General features: G+C 43.4%; 1 protein-coding gene across 1 annotated transcript; it reads left to right on the plus strand.

Annotated features, from left to right (window-relative positions):
- Positions 1 to 3,005: 3,005 nt before the first annotated feature.
- On the plus strand, positions 3,006 to 7,507 carry CCDC71L (coiled-coil domain containing 71 like). Its single transcript, XM_041723164.1, has one exon. It carries the CDS (start codon positions 3,128 to 3,130, stop codon positions 3,887 to 3,889), a length of 762 nt encoding a protein of 253 aa, XP_041579098.1. The 5' UTR covers positions 3,006 to 3,127; the 3' UTR covers positions 3,890 to 7,507.
- The last annotated feature ends 7,158 nt before the right edge of the window (positions 7,508 to 14,665 follow it).

The following is a 14,665-nucleotide window of genomic DNA, read 5'->3' on the forward strand; positions in this document are numbered from 1 at the left end:
GTATTTTATTTTAGTTTTCTCCAATCACTTTATTCTGCTTGGATTTATTTTTAAACTACATCATTTATATATTTAAGAAGTATACAGATACAGCTACTTTTTTTTTCCTGTTCATTCTCATTATCCATCACTTAGTTATCTGATACAGGAAGCATCATTCCCCACGAGAAGTAAAGGAGTAAACTTAGGACTTTAGACAGCCATTCCTTAAGAAGAAAAATTTGAGAACTTTCCATAAACTTTATAGTGTCTCAGGACAGTCCTAGGAACTGGAAGAAACATATGATCTTTATAAATAAATTTTAGTTGCTAATAGTGAACGGATAAAGATTTCAGTTAATCAAAAGGTAGAGGTCAAGAAGAAATGTAAGACAAAAAAGTAGAGAAAAGAGAAGAATAGAGAGAGGAGACAATGTCAGATTTAAAAGTATATGAAAATGTAAGCAATTTGACCTGATACTAATTCCTAAAAATATTTCATAAAAAGTAGTTTTATTTGAGGTAAATTAAATGAACATGTATTATATAAAAGAACTGCTGAACGCTTTGCAAGTTGTTGAGATCTTATGTTTTCTTAGAATCAAAGTTGCATTAAAGAAAGATTTAGGCTCCTAATTGAAATCAAATCTATAAGTCTGTGTAGATGCCTGTTATGTATTTATGTGGCAAAAGACCCCCTGAAGTACCTATAATATGATAAACATGGAAGCAAAGGAATAACAAACAATATGAGAAGCCAGGAGTACATAAATCCTTATTTTACCCTCTTCTTTTATTATGAAGTCCCCTTATCAGTCTGCTGGCTCACTCTGTGAGATTATCTGTCAGTATGCAGGGGCATTCCAGTGGAAGTTATTCAAATTTCACATTAATATGTGTTCTCAGAATTATCAAGAAAATTAGTCATGATGTAAAAAGGAGTAATATCATTTCTTTATAAGGACTTGGGAAGCTGGTAATTGGCTCCTTAATATTGGTCTGACGTTAGGTGTGTTTTTCCAGGAAAGGAGAATGATCTTCTCTTCAGAAAGCTGCCATGATTTTTGGGTAGGCAGAGAACTGGTCTCTTGATAGGAAGTTCTGTACTTGCCATAAACCCATTGTGTGGGGAAGGCGTTCTGGTGTAGGGCAACAACTTTCAGAATAGTTTTGGTTTAGTTTTTATTAAAACCTCGTTCAAACAAAATATCTGTTCATTCCAATACAACACCGATCAAAACTGCTCCATTTTGGGGAGAGTTGAAGTAGAAATAGGGGTACAGCTCTGTCCATTGGTCACGGCTCATGCATTATGCATTTTCTGCTGAACCTCCAAGTCTAGGCAGCCCAGAAGCCTCCGGTGAAATATAAAGACCTCTGGGTTAGGAATCCAATAAACAGGAGTCCCGGTGGTGCTATCAACAAGCCCTATTAGTGAGCCTCCCTGGGTCCAGATTTCCTCATCTGTGAAATAAGGAGACTGAACTTGGTGTCTTTCAGCTCAAATATTGGAGGGGGACTATTAGCAACTATATGCAAATCAGAAAACTTCTGTGCTTTATCAGTCTTGAACTGCAAAGCAAGATGCTCACTGAGGGGTAAAATCTGCATGCTTACGTCAAAGTTCTAAGTATTGAGATCCACCTTAACAATGTAAGGGAGTTAGGAGAAAGTTGCATCATAAATGCAAAATATGAAATTGTGCTGTTCTAAGCCATTTCACCATATCCCTCTTTCTCACCCCATTGCAAGTAATCCGCAGGATTTCACTGATGGACTTAGCAAACACGGAGTGCCCACTGGAGTGCCAGTCAGGAGAGAGAGAGAGAGAGAGAAGGACCAGGGAATGGACCACTCCCCTATAAACATTCTCATTATCCATCCCTTGGTTATCTGATGTAGGAAGCATCATTCCCCACGAGAAGTAAAGGAGCAAAACTTAGGACGTTAGGCAGCCACCCCTTAAGGAGAAAAATCTGAGAACTTTCCATAAACTTTATAGTGTCTCAGGACAGTCCTAGGAACTGGAAGAAACTAGCCCTACTTTCCCAGCCCTCCTCCCCTCAAACGCAGAAGGGAATGTGCCCTTAACAACGCACTCATCACCAGGAGAACGTTATCGATTGTGACGCTGCAGCTTTCCTAGATGAGAGAGGGGGTGCTGCAGAGGCACATGCTACAACTTCAGTGAAAAAAGTGGAGCGCAGTCATTTAGGCAGAACGACTCATTCATAAAACCAGGGCTGTTTCCGTCAAGGAGAACGGCTGTGCCGTGGTTGATCTCTCATCAGCTGGAGCAACGAGTGGGTCGTGTCCAGGCATAGCGGCCCTGCTTCCCCCAGAGAGGCAGAGCATCTTCTTAAACAGGAAGATGGTTCCATGGCCTAGGAGGAGACCATCCCACCAACGCTGCCCTCAGGACCTGAAGGAATCTGGATTATTGTTGGTTGCCTGAGATGGATCAGGGCCAAAGGAAGGAAGAGTTGAAGATGCCAGGGGAGGTGATGGAGGGTCCGGAAGGGAAGCGGGCAAGGCCCACCCCCAGTTCCTCGCTGGGAGCGAGGGGCCGCCTGTGTTGCGCCGACGGCCGGGTCACACAGGCACCCACGCCCTCCGAGAGGGGCTCTCCCCAGGCGGGGCGGAAGGCCGCCGTCCCCGCTCGCCCACCCAACCGTGGACTGGCCTTCCAGGGCCACCACCAGCACCCAGCCCAGCTCCATCTTCCAGGAGCTGGCCTCGGCCCCGCCCCCTCCGCTAGTCCCCGCCCCCTCCCGCAGAGCACCCAATGGGCGGAGCCGGGGCCGCGGTGGGCGGGGCCCGAGGCGGGCGCATTTAAAGAAAGGCAGCGGGCGAAGGGAGGCTGGAGAGGAGAAGAAAGGAACCGGGGGGCCCGGCGCCGTCCAATGACAAAGCCCAGGGGTGGGCGCCGGCCGCCATCTTGTACCGGGCGGCAGGATATTCGCCCGCGTCTTCCGCCCTCGGAGGGGGAGGGGCGGCGGCCGAGGCGAGAAAAGTAGCGAGAGCGGCGCCGGCCCGGAGGCGCCAGCAGCGGCGGCCGCCGCGGAGCCGGACGCGGGCGGGAGGGCGGAGGGCGGAGGGCGGGCGGGGGCGAGCGCGGGCGGCCCCGAGCGGCCCCGAGCGGCCTCCGATGCGGCGCAGCGTCAAGAGGCGGCGGCGCCGGTCCCCGGCCGCCCCGGCCCCGGCCCCGGCCGCCCGGGGCGGCGGCCTCCGGGCCGGAGGAGGGGCCGAGCCCGAGGCGCGGGAGGAGAAGGTGGTGTACTCGCGGTCGCAACTGTCGCTGGCCGACAGCACCGAGACGCTGGGCGACGCCTTCAAGCTGCTGGTGCCCCGCAGCACGGAGTTCATGAGCTCGGACGCGGAGCTCTGGAGCTTCCTCTGCAGCCTCAAGCACCAGTTCTCGCCGCACATCCTGCGCAGCAAGGACGTCTACGGCTACGCCTCCTGCCGGGCCCTGGTGCCCGACCCGCCGCCGCCCCCCGCCGCCCGCCGCCACTCGCGCGGCCCGGCCGCCAGGAGGAGGCGCCGCGGAGCCCGGCCGGCCGCCGCCCGCCGGAGGAAGCCGCCCCCGCCGCCCCCGCCGCCGCCGCCGCCGCCCCCGCCGCCGTCCCCGCCGCCGCTGTCGCTGTCCCCGCCGCCGTCCCCGCCGCCGCCCGCCGCCGCCGCCCCCGCCGCCCCCGCCGCCCCCGGGCCCTGCTTCGGCGGCCGCAGCCTGGAGGAGATCTGGAGGGCGGCCACCCCGACGCTGACCACCTTCCCCACCATCCGCGTCGGCGGCGACGTGTGGGGCGAGCGCAGCCTGGCGGCGGCGCGGCGCCGAGCGCGCCAGGTGCTGCGAGTGAACCTGGAACCCGTGGTGAGGCTCCGCCGCTTCCCGGTGCCCCGGGCGTGAGCCGCGCGCGGCCCGGCCCCGAGCGGCCGCCCAGTGACAGTCGAGTGTTTACAGACCCGGCCCGGCCCGCGTCCCCTAGTGCACTTTACGGGCGGGGGAGCCCCGGAGGCGCCCTGCAGGCCCGCGGCTCCCGGCTCCCGGCTCCCGGCTCCCGGCCCGGCAGGTGCGCGCCCGCCGCCCCCCGCCGCCCTGGGCCGCCCCCCCGGGCCCCCCGGGCCCCCCGGGCCCCCCGGGCCGCGGGCGGAGGACCCAGCAGGACCCGCGGCGGAGCCCCGGCCTCCCAGCCCCGCGTGGAGACGCCTCCAGGACGCTCGGGGCACATCCGTTTTTTTCCTCCCCTTTCGGACTCTCTACCTCACTGGTCTGGAAGTCCTCCGAAGTCATTCTTTTTTTTTTTTTTTTTTTTTTTTACCCAAAGGAATTTGGTTTCGCGCTTGTGTAATAAAGCTAGGATTTACTTGCTGTCCATCCATCCGCCTTCCCGCCCCCGCTCCCCACCTCTTCCCACCCCAACCTTTTTTTTTTTCCCTCTTTTTTTTTTCTTGTCGGGACTGCCAACCCCTCTTTCTGGAGGAAAGATCGACTATGTTTTCAGAGGTGTTGCACCAGTCTGTGCTCAGGGTATTCTGAATCCCACTCGTTTCCGCGTTTCAACTGGATTCCAAAGCTTTGACCAAGGATATTTTTCTAGGGAATTCAAGCTACGACTGTCAGTAGTGTAAGGATTTGTATGGCTTCGAATTTCGTGGGCTCAGTGACTACAAACAAAGAGATGCAAAGTATGACTGTTAAAACATTTTTTTTTTGATGCGTTTCTAAAAGATTTTTTATATTGAGACTTAATGTTTATATTTACTGAGCTCCTAAAGGAAAGTGGTAGAAACTCGTGAAGTTTTGTTTAGGAAAAGTTGACCTGTTAAATCCTTTTTAATCGAATAAAATTTAAAGTGCACTGAAACCACATGGCTTGTGATTGAAAACAAACAAAAAAAAAGAATGAATGAATGATTCTAAAGAACTGGTGTTGGTTAAAGAGATGGATGGAATCCGACTGCAAATGATTTGGCCTCCTTGTACTCGTCTCACATACCGACCTGGGACCATTTCAAGGATAATTTATTTTAAAATGGAATTCGCATTGGAAAAATGAGTAGGTGAAAACGCTGCGATTAAAATGCTACACAGAATACCCATTGGAATTCTCAAGTATTCATGATCCATCCAGAGGGGTGAGGCATTTCTTGGTATCAAATAACCGGTCGAAGTTGACTTTGGGCAAAATAAGATTTTCCTTCCTTGCTTTTGTTGTTGGATAACAAGAAATGTCCAGATTACTATCCATCACTCTTAAAAACATCATAATTCGTTGACCGTTGTACGCCATGAATTTTCCTTTATTACTTTTTTTTTCTTTTCCATTCGTAATTATGTTTGCAGTTATTGGTCTTTTGTTTGACAGCCGAAAACCACAGGAATCGAACAGGCGAGCCACACAGAATACTGACCCTTTTACACTTTTGTAATAGTGTTTATACCCTATGGCCCAGTGTGGAATTATGGATAATCCAAGTGCCTTTGGTCATTGGTGGCAGCAAGACTTTGGTGGTTTTTAGCCAGTGGTGCCACAGCCAGATTTTACTGCAATATCTAAAGGGTCAAGTAGTGACTTTGTACCACTGTTATTGCAAATTTAAGTATTCTGCTATGGAACCATCCATACCAGGCTGGAACATGACCTATGAAATCTTTAATGTCAAGGTTTCTTTCTGCTTGGCAGCTTCTTAGGGGAATAATGAGAGTTGCGATTTTGACTCTTGTGTTTTTAGAATTCAAATGGCATAGCTTTCTGAAATGAATTTTTCAAGTTTAATAGTTAACAGTAGCAGTTTTGTGACTTTAATTTCAGTGTTCTTGTTTTGTAAAAAAAAAAAAAAGATCTATATATATATATATACATATATATATATGACTTTATGCCAGTTTCCCAGTAAGCCTCATATTCTTTTATTCACTACTCAATGATAATGTGTTGTTACAAATACTGTCACATGAGTAAATAAAAGTGAATAATTACTTAGAAGATGGAGAGTGTTAAATTATATTTGTGTGATAGGAAGCTTATATATATTCTTTTGGTTATTAGCTTCCATTGCCAACTGTACTTAAATGCATAGGGTTTTCCTCCCCTCTTCCCAAATTGTTAACTTTTGTAGCTGATTAGCACCCGAGAAAAAGAATATGTATTTGTACCACCTCACTATTGTATATAATTTTATAATAAGTAAAAAAAATAAACCCAATGGCCATATTAGAATGTAATTTCAAAGTATAGCCTATCTAGAGAGGTTCCCAGATGATTTTGAAATTAGGTGTAGCTGGGAGGATCACTTTGCTCAGCACAAAATTGAAACGTAACCATTGACACCCCATGCATTTATTTTAACTGAGAATCTTATTTTTCCTCTTATGCCTTCCTCGTTACTTTAGTGCGCTTGAACTTGCATAAATACTTTGGACTATCTGGGCTATCTGGTTTCGGTTTGGATCTGATTGCCCATCCTAAATTCAATATGGTATTTATCTGGCCTGTTAAAAAATCATGCCGTTTCTAGTTTGTGAAATAAGATGTAAAAAAATCTTTATTTTTGCCAAGTTGTCTTTAGCAAAACCTTGCTAAAGTTAGTTGTTTTACGACTTATAAAATGTGAAGAAACAACTAATATAGTTGATTAGTATATTAATAGGAGAATGGAAGTATTTTATGGATACGCTTGGGGAGAATGTGAAAAGGAACTTGGCACGGTGGCCTTTATGGTGAGGCATTCAGTTACTGTCTTCTAAAGTGAGTCCGTAGCTTAGCTTGTATATAGTTTTGTTTTGTTTTTTTTTGTTTTTTTGAAAGAAATCCCATAATCTTTATTCATTCTCTTACCTTTATATCTCATATGGCACAAGTAAAGGGGGAAAGTAGGAGGAAGAAGTTTATCACCTTGCTATGCTTTTATTTAGTCTTGAGTGCCTAAATGTGGTGACCGGCACCTCAGATAACCTTTTCAATTCCTAATGTCCTTATTATCCTCCTTCTTGTCAACCAGCAGCTTCTTTTTCTTTACCGAATCCAGTAACGTCACGATTGTTGAGGGCAAGCTTCATTGTTGTTAGTGCAAAGTGTCACTGTTGTGGTGTGTATTTATTTTGTCCAAGTTTGAGTACCTGATTGGACAGGTATAAGTTAAACTGGTGGCCGACACATAACTGATTTGCTGTGTGCAAACAATAGTACTATTTTTCTGGAAACTGTTCCGTAAAAACACATGGAAAATATTTGAATATGAAAAAAAACCCAGGCAATTTTGAACTCAGAAGTTTTTCGTTATTTAAAGGATTGCCACAGCACTCTTTAAATTGGTGTTTTTTAATGCACATATATACATAATATTTACTTTGTTGGTGTGTTTAAAATAATTTTTGGTAGACTGTTATGTCTTAAGTGCATTAGAAGGCAATTGTAATGGAACTGAATTGTTTTCTTGGACAGTTTGATGTGCGCATATGATTAAGATTTGCAATCTGGTTGTACTTTTTAATTTATTAACTGTAAATAAATTTTAGAGAATATACAGTGTCTGGTCTTTCAATGGTGTTGAAAGTTTTTGAGATGGGATTTTATGTTTGCATGTGAATTGGGAAGTATTTTTATGATGAGTTGAAGTTTTGACTTCTTTTTGTGGACTTCGAAATCCTGGAGGTCCTGAGATACGTGTTTTATGCTATCTTGGGAGTCAGTGTTACACATCAGCTTTGTCTTGACGATCTAGTGAATCTCCAGAACAGTGCTGTATGCCCAAGCCATTATCCAGTGTGCCATCAATAGAGACTTTTAAAAACGCATCAAAATTTAATTTTGGGGATCCCTGGGTGGCGCAGCGGTTTGGTGCCTGCCTTTGGCGCAGGGCGCGATCCTGGAGACCCGGGATGGAATCCCACGTCGGGCTCCCGGTGCATGGAGCCTGCTTCTCCCTCTGCCTGTGTCTCTGCCTCTCTCTCTATCTCTCTGTGACTATCATAAATAAATAAAAAATTTAAAAAAAATTAAAAATTTAATTTTGAATCCTGACCCCGCCCCTGCCCCCCTCCCCCAACCATGTGGTGGTGATAAAAGTCTATCACTCACGTTTTTTCATATTATGGAAGAAAGTAAGTGTACTCAACATGAGTAGCAGCGGTAAAGGCTGTTCTACCGAATAGAGTAGAGCCAGGAATTTTCATTGCAGTCTAGTAGGTAGAAGTGGGAGTGCTGACAAGAGCAGGATTCATGGTACTATGTGGCCTGAATTTGTCCTTATGTAAGAGTTCCTCCCAGTAACTGGAGGCAGTGGTGTAATGGCTGTGGTCTCATTGCCTGGGATGGGATTAAAGCTTTTACCACTTACAAACATTAGAACTTTGGGTAAATTACAAAAATGTACTGTGCCTTAGGTTTCTCATGTATCCAATGTAGGCAGTAAAAGAAACTATTGGGTTATTGAAAGGATTAAAAAGAATAGTAACAGGAGAACTCATAGGAAATGCTTAATAAATGCTATTAATTGAAGGGATGTGTGCTGAGTATATATATATATATATACACTCAAAGGAATACTCAAAGGGAGTGGCCCTTTGGGAGTTTAGTATCCTAAAAGTAGAGTGTGGTCTGGGACAACCAAAGACAAATTATGAGAAGGTAATTTGTGGGTGAATGAAATTGAAGATAGAGACAGCAGGAGGTTGGATTAAGTTTATTTACTAGGTAAGTAAACTTCACTGTTGGAGGTTTTCCAGCCTTTCTTAAAAATGTCGGGCCCTTTTATCATACCTCTGAAAGATACTCAAAATATGCTGTTATGTATATTAAACTGAGAACTTATAAAAGTGGTAGATTAAAGTTACTGATCAAGAACTTGCCAAATTTCAGCATTAAATTTTCACTTGGAGTAAGCTCAGCGAGGCTTGCTTAAAAACCATGTTAATTTACATGTGCAGAACTAAAGTAGAACCAATTTGTGTAAGCTTTGTACTTCCTGTGTTAGAGGAAATGAATGAGTGCACTAGTTAAGTTTGAAACAGCATTAAGTTATTACCAAAAGTAAAGAAAAAATATTCTCACATTTGGAGCATTGACACACTCATCTTTAGATTTTGGGTCTAATGCCTGTAATTTAGCTCTGATTCCTCCCAGAACAAAGAAAAACAATGTATTCTAAATTTGTGAGGAAGCCAAAGTTGCAGTTTCTGAAATGAACACAAGAAGAATTTCCCTAGATGGATGTTATACAGTGGTAAGAAGCTCAAAACTGAGCCTGATTGCAGATTTCGCAAGAGCAATGACTTCTCAGTGTCAGCCCTCACTTGTCTTGGTAAATGTCACCCTGAACTGTAATTCACAACATGATGAACATATGCAGACCCCCGGCTGGAAGGCAGTGCTCCTAACACCACCTAACAGTATGGCTGCCCAACCAGTTCTCATAAATTTTCTACTGGACTCCAAACTGGACTTCTCTTGCTTTTGAAAGTGTTCTAAGAAATGTTAACTTTGAGATTTTTTTCCCAAGTACTGAAATTAGCTATGTAAACTGTATATATATATTTCTCTTTCCTGTGAGTTTTTCAAGTATATATTCTTTATTTTTTTTAAATTTGTTTATTCATGAGAGACAGAGAGAGTCAGAGACCCAGGCAGAGGGAGAAGCAGGCTCCATGCAGGGAGCCCGATGTGGGACTCGATCCCAGGACTCCAGGATCATGCCCTGGGCCAAAGGCAGGTGCTAAACCACTGAGCCACCCAAGGATCCCCCTATTCCTTAACTTTAAATGCTAATAGAGTGAAGATAAAAGGGTGTGATTTAGGGATGCACACTCCCAGGTTAATAAAATTATTAAAGCATAGTATACATATAAAAACTACATATATTAAAAGTATTATAAGCATGGCTTGAAGAAATTGCATAGATTCAGTATGCTTGTAGAACCAGCACTCATTAAAAAACCAGAGCATTACCAGTACCCCAGGGGACCCCTATACCTCTTTCTGTCAATGCTTCCCCTTGACGATAACAATTATTCTGACTTCTTACAGCATAGATAACTTTTACCTGTTTTTGGACTTTATAGAAATGGAATTACGTGTCCTATGCCTAAGCTTCTTTCACTCAAATTATGTTTGTGGTATTCATGTAATTGTGTGTAGTTATAAACCCTTTATTCTTGGTGGTGTGTAGAATTCCCTTGTGTGAATAGAGTCTAGAGTGTTTCTGCAACTCTTGATGAGCACTCCGGTAGATTCGTTTGGGGCAATTATGAATAAAGCTTCGGTGGACATTACAGAACACATGTTTTGGTAAATATTTTTTTTCAAATAGCATTAATCTAGGAGTGAATTTGCTGGGTCACATGTTATACAAATGATCAGCTTTGGTGAGATACTGCCAAACAGTTTTCCACAGTGGTTGTACCAATTTACATGAACTTCCATAGTGGTGCCTGAGAGTTCTGGGTTCTTCATAGCCTTGCCAACACTTGCTATCTCTTATCCTTTTCATTTTAGCTATTCCACAAAGTCAACAGATTTTTTTTTTAAATTAAAACATTTCAGTTCAAGAGACGTGTACAAATGATAAAAGACACACATACGCAAACCACCTTAAATTGCACATAAGGACTTGCAATAAGAAAAACAAAAGGCTCCGTTTCACCCACAAATACCTCTTTCTTAGAGGTAACACTTTAAAAAAATTATTTATTCATGAGAGACACACAGAGAGAGGCAGAGACATAGGCAGACGGAGAAGTATGCTCCCTACAGGGAGCCTGATGTAGAACTCGATCCCAGGACTCTGGGATCATGCCCTGAGCCAAAGGCAGACACCCAACTGCTGAGCCACCCAGGTGTCCCAAACTCTGGCTTTTTTTTTTTTTTTTTGAACAGGCTATTTTTTTTTTTAAGGACAGTTTTAGTTTTAAAGATAAATTGCACAGAAAGTACCGTCTCCCCACCCCCATGGGTTTCTACAGTAACTAATACCTTGCATTAATGTGGGTACATTTATTGTGATGGATGAGCCATTCTTGATGCATTATTATTAACTACTGTTAGGATTTACTCTTTGTGTTATGTAGGTTCCTAAGTTTTGATGAACACAAAATGTTGGGTATCTATACCATTGCAGCATCATTCCGAATAGTTACACCACCCGAAAAATGCCCTGTGCTCCACCAATTCACCACTTCCTCTCTCACCCTAAACCCCGACAACCACTGGTCTCTTTAACTGCCTCCATGCTTGTACTTTTTTCAGAATGTCGTTATAGTGGCAATCATAAAGCATGTAGCTTTTTCAGATGGCTTTTCTTCCCTTAGTAATAGGCACTTAAGTTTCCTCCATGTCTTTTAGATAGCTCCCTTCCTTCCTCTTACCTCCCAGCTCCCCCTCCTCCCTTCCTTCCTTCCTTTCATGAAGGGAATTCAGTTTTTAATAGAGTTTGAGGTTTATAGAAAAATGGACTGGAAAGTACAGAGGTTTCCTCTTGTTCTCCCTCCTGTCCCCTGAACACATATTTTCCTCTATTATAAACATCTTGAAAAAAAAATATAAACATCTTGTGTTTGTGTAGCACGTTTGTTACAATTGATGAGCCAATATTAAGAATATTATTAACTAAAATCCATAGTTTTTAGGTTCACCGTTCATGTTGTGCAGTCTTGTGAGTTTTGACAAATGCATAATGTCATGTTTTGAAGCATTTCACTATTATACAGCATAGTTTCACTGCTGTAAAAATTGCCTGTGCTTTGTCTGCTCATCTCTCCCTTCCCCCCGAGTTCCTGGCAACTACAGGTCTCTTTACTGTCTCCAGAATTTGAGGCAACACTTTTAATGGTTTCAGGTTTTTATTTTATTGGTTATCTTTGTAATTCTAAATAGTATACTGTACTGCTGTTTATGATTTATCAGTATTAGGCACCATCTACTGACTTCCTCTATGAAGACAATACATAAGTTCACTTAAGCCACCTCTCTCCTCTCGTCTCGTCAGACTGCCTGGGGTTAGGCCTTAGTCCTACCACTCATCAACTGTGTGACCTTAGGTAAGCTGTTCGGCTTCTTTTTTTTTTTTTTAAGATTTTATTGATTTATTCATTAGAGACACAGAGAGAGGCAGAGACATGGCAGAAGGAGAACTCCCTGCAGGGAACCTCACAGGGACTTGATTCCAAGACCTCAGGATCACAACCTGAGCCAAAGGCAGACGCTCAACCACTGAGCCGCCCAGGCACCCCTGGTTTCTTTATAACACAGTTTTTCTCATCTATAAGATAATAATAGTAATAGTATATACTTAATAGGATTGTTTTATGATTAAATGGAATAATATGTGAAAATCACTCAGAAGAGTACCTGGCACAAAAATAAGTAATCAGTTAACACTAGCTATTATCAATTATATTTTTTCTTTAATTTTCCTCCCCTTCTTTTTTTTTTCTCCCCTTGTTTTGCTGGAGTACATCCTCAGATAACTTCCTAAAAAAGAATGAATAGAGTTAAGTGTTCTGAGACTTTGCATGTCTGAATATATCTTTATTCTGTCCTCACATTTAATTGACAATTTTTTGTTTTTTTGTTTTTATTGAAGTTTGATTTGCCAACATGTAGTCATCCCATACTCATCCCATCAAGTGCCCTCCTTAGTGCTCCTCAACCAGATACCCCAACCCCCCACCCACCTCCCCTTCTGCAACCCTTTGTTCATTTCCCAGAGTTAGGAGTCTCTCATGGTTTATCTCTCCCTCTCTAATTTTTCCCACTCATTTCCCATCCTTTCCCCTATAATCCTTTCACTCTTTATTATATTCCCCATATGAGTGAAGCCATATAATGATGGTCGTCTGATTGACTTACTTCACTCAGTATAATACCCTCCAGTTCCATACACGTCGAAGCAAATGGTGGGTATTCATTGTTTCTGATGGCTGAGTAATATTCCATTGTAATTGCACCCAAAAGCGTAAGATACCTAGGAATAAACCTAACCAAAGAGGTAAAGGATCTATACCCTAAAAACTACAGAACACTTCTGAAAGAAATTGAGGAAGACACAAAGAGATGGAAAAATATTCCATTCTCATGGATTGGAGGAATTAATATTGTGAAGATGTCTATGCTACCCAGGGCAATTTACACGTTTAATGCAATCCCTATCAAAATACCATGGCCTTTCTTCAGAGAATAGGAACAAATAATCTTAAGATTTGTGTGGAATCAGAAAAGACTCCGAATAGCCAGGGGAATATTGGAAAAAGAAAACCAGAGCCGGGGCATCACAATACCGGATTTCAATTTGTACTACAAAGCTGTGATCATCAAGACAGTGTGGTACTGGCACAAAAACAGACACATAGATCAATGGAACAGAATAGAGAATCCAGAAATGTGCCCTCTCAACTCTATGGTCAACTAATATTTGACAAAGCAAGAAGGAATATCATATCCACTGGAAAAAGGACAATCTCTTCAATCAATGGTTCTGGGAAAATTGGACAGCCACGTGCAGAAGAATGAAACTAGACCATTCTCTTACACCAGACACAAAGATAAACTAAAAATGGATGAAAGGTCTAAATGTGAAACAAGAATCCCTCAAAATCCTAGAGGAGAACACAGGCAACACCCTTTTTGAACTTGGCCACAGTAACTTCTTGCAAAATACATACATGAAGGCAAGGAAACAAAAGCAAAAATGAATTATTGGGACTTCATCAAGATAAAAAGCTTTTGCACAGCAAAGGATACAGTCAACAAAACTCAAAGACAACCTACAGAATGGGAGAAGATATTTGCAAATGACCTATCAGATAAAGGGCTAGTTTCCAAGATCTATAAAGAACTTCTCAAACTCAACAGCAAAGAAACAAACAATCCAATCATGAAATGGGCCAAAGACATGAACAGAAATCTCACAGAGGAAGACATAGACATGGTCAACAAGCACATGAGGAAATGCTCCGCATCACTGGCCATCAGGGAAATACAAATCAAAACCACAATGAGATCCCACCTCACACCAGTGAGAATGGGGAAAATTAACAAGGCAGGAAACAACAAATGTTGGAGAGGATGTGGAGAAAGGGGAACCCTCTTGCACTGTTGGTGGGAATGTGAACTGGTGCAGCCACTCTGGAAAACTGTGTGGAGGTTCCTCAAAGAGTCAAAAATAGAGCTACCCTATGTCCCAGCAATTGCATTACTGGGGATTTACCCCAAAGATACAGATGCAGTGAAATGGCAGGACACCTGCACCCCGATGTTTCTAGCAGCAATGTCCACAATAGCCACACTGTGGAAGGAGCCTCGGTGTCCATCGAAAGATGAATGGATAAAGAAGATGTGGTTTATGTATACAATGGAATATTCCTCAGCCATCAGAAACGACAAATACCCACCATTTGCTTCAACATGGATGGAACTGGAGGGTATTATGCTGAGTGAAGTAAGTCAATCAGAGAAGGACAAACATTATATGGTCTCATTCATTTGGGGAATATAAAAAGTAGTGAAAAGGAGTAAAGGGAAAAAGAGAGAAAATGAGTGGGAAATATCAGTGAGGAAGACAGAACATGAGACTCATGGTTTGGGAATAGTTTTCCATGGGTCTAGCTCCTGCTGGGTTCTTGCTTTCATCCTTTGAGTCATTGTTTCTTTCTCATGAAAGGTAGCCTGTGTCTGCAACTGCGTGGTTG

Source organism: Vulpes lagopus, chromosome 11 (assembly GCF_018345385.1).
Source record: "Vulpes lagopus strain Blue_001 chromosome 11, ASM1834538v1, whole genome shotgun sequence".
Classification (NCBI taxonomy): domain Eukaryota; kingdom Metazoa; phylum Chordata; class Mammalia; order Carnivora; family Canidae; genus Vulpes; species Vulpes lagopus.

Bases quoted from the DNA above. Each gene is read 5' to 3' on its own strand.
- CCDC71L (XM_041723164.1), top strand. From the start codon at position 3,128: ATGCGGCGCAGCGTCAAGAGGCGGCGGCGCCGGTCCCCGGCCGCCCCG.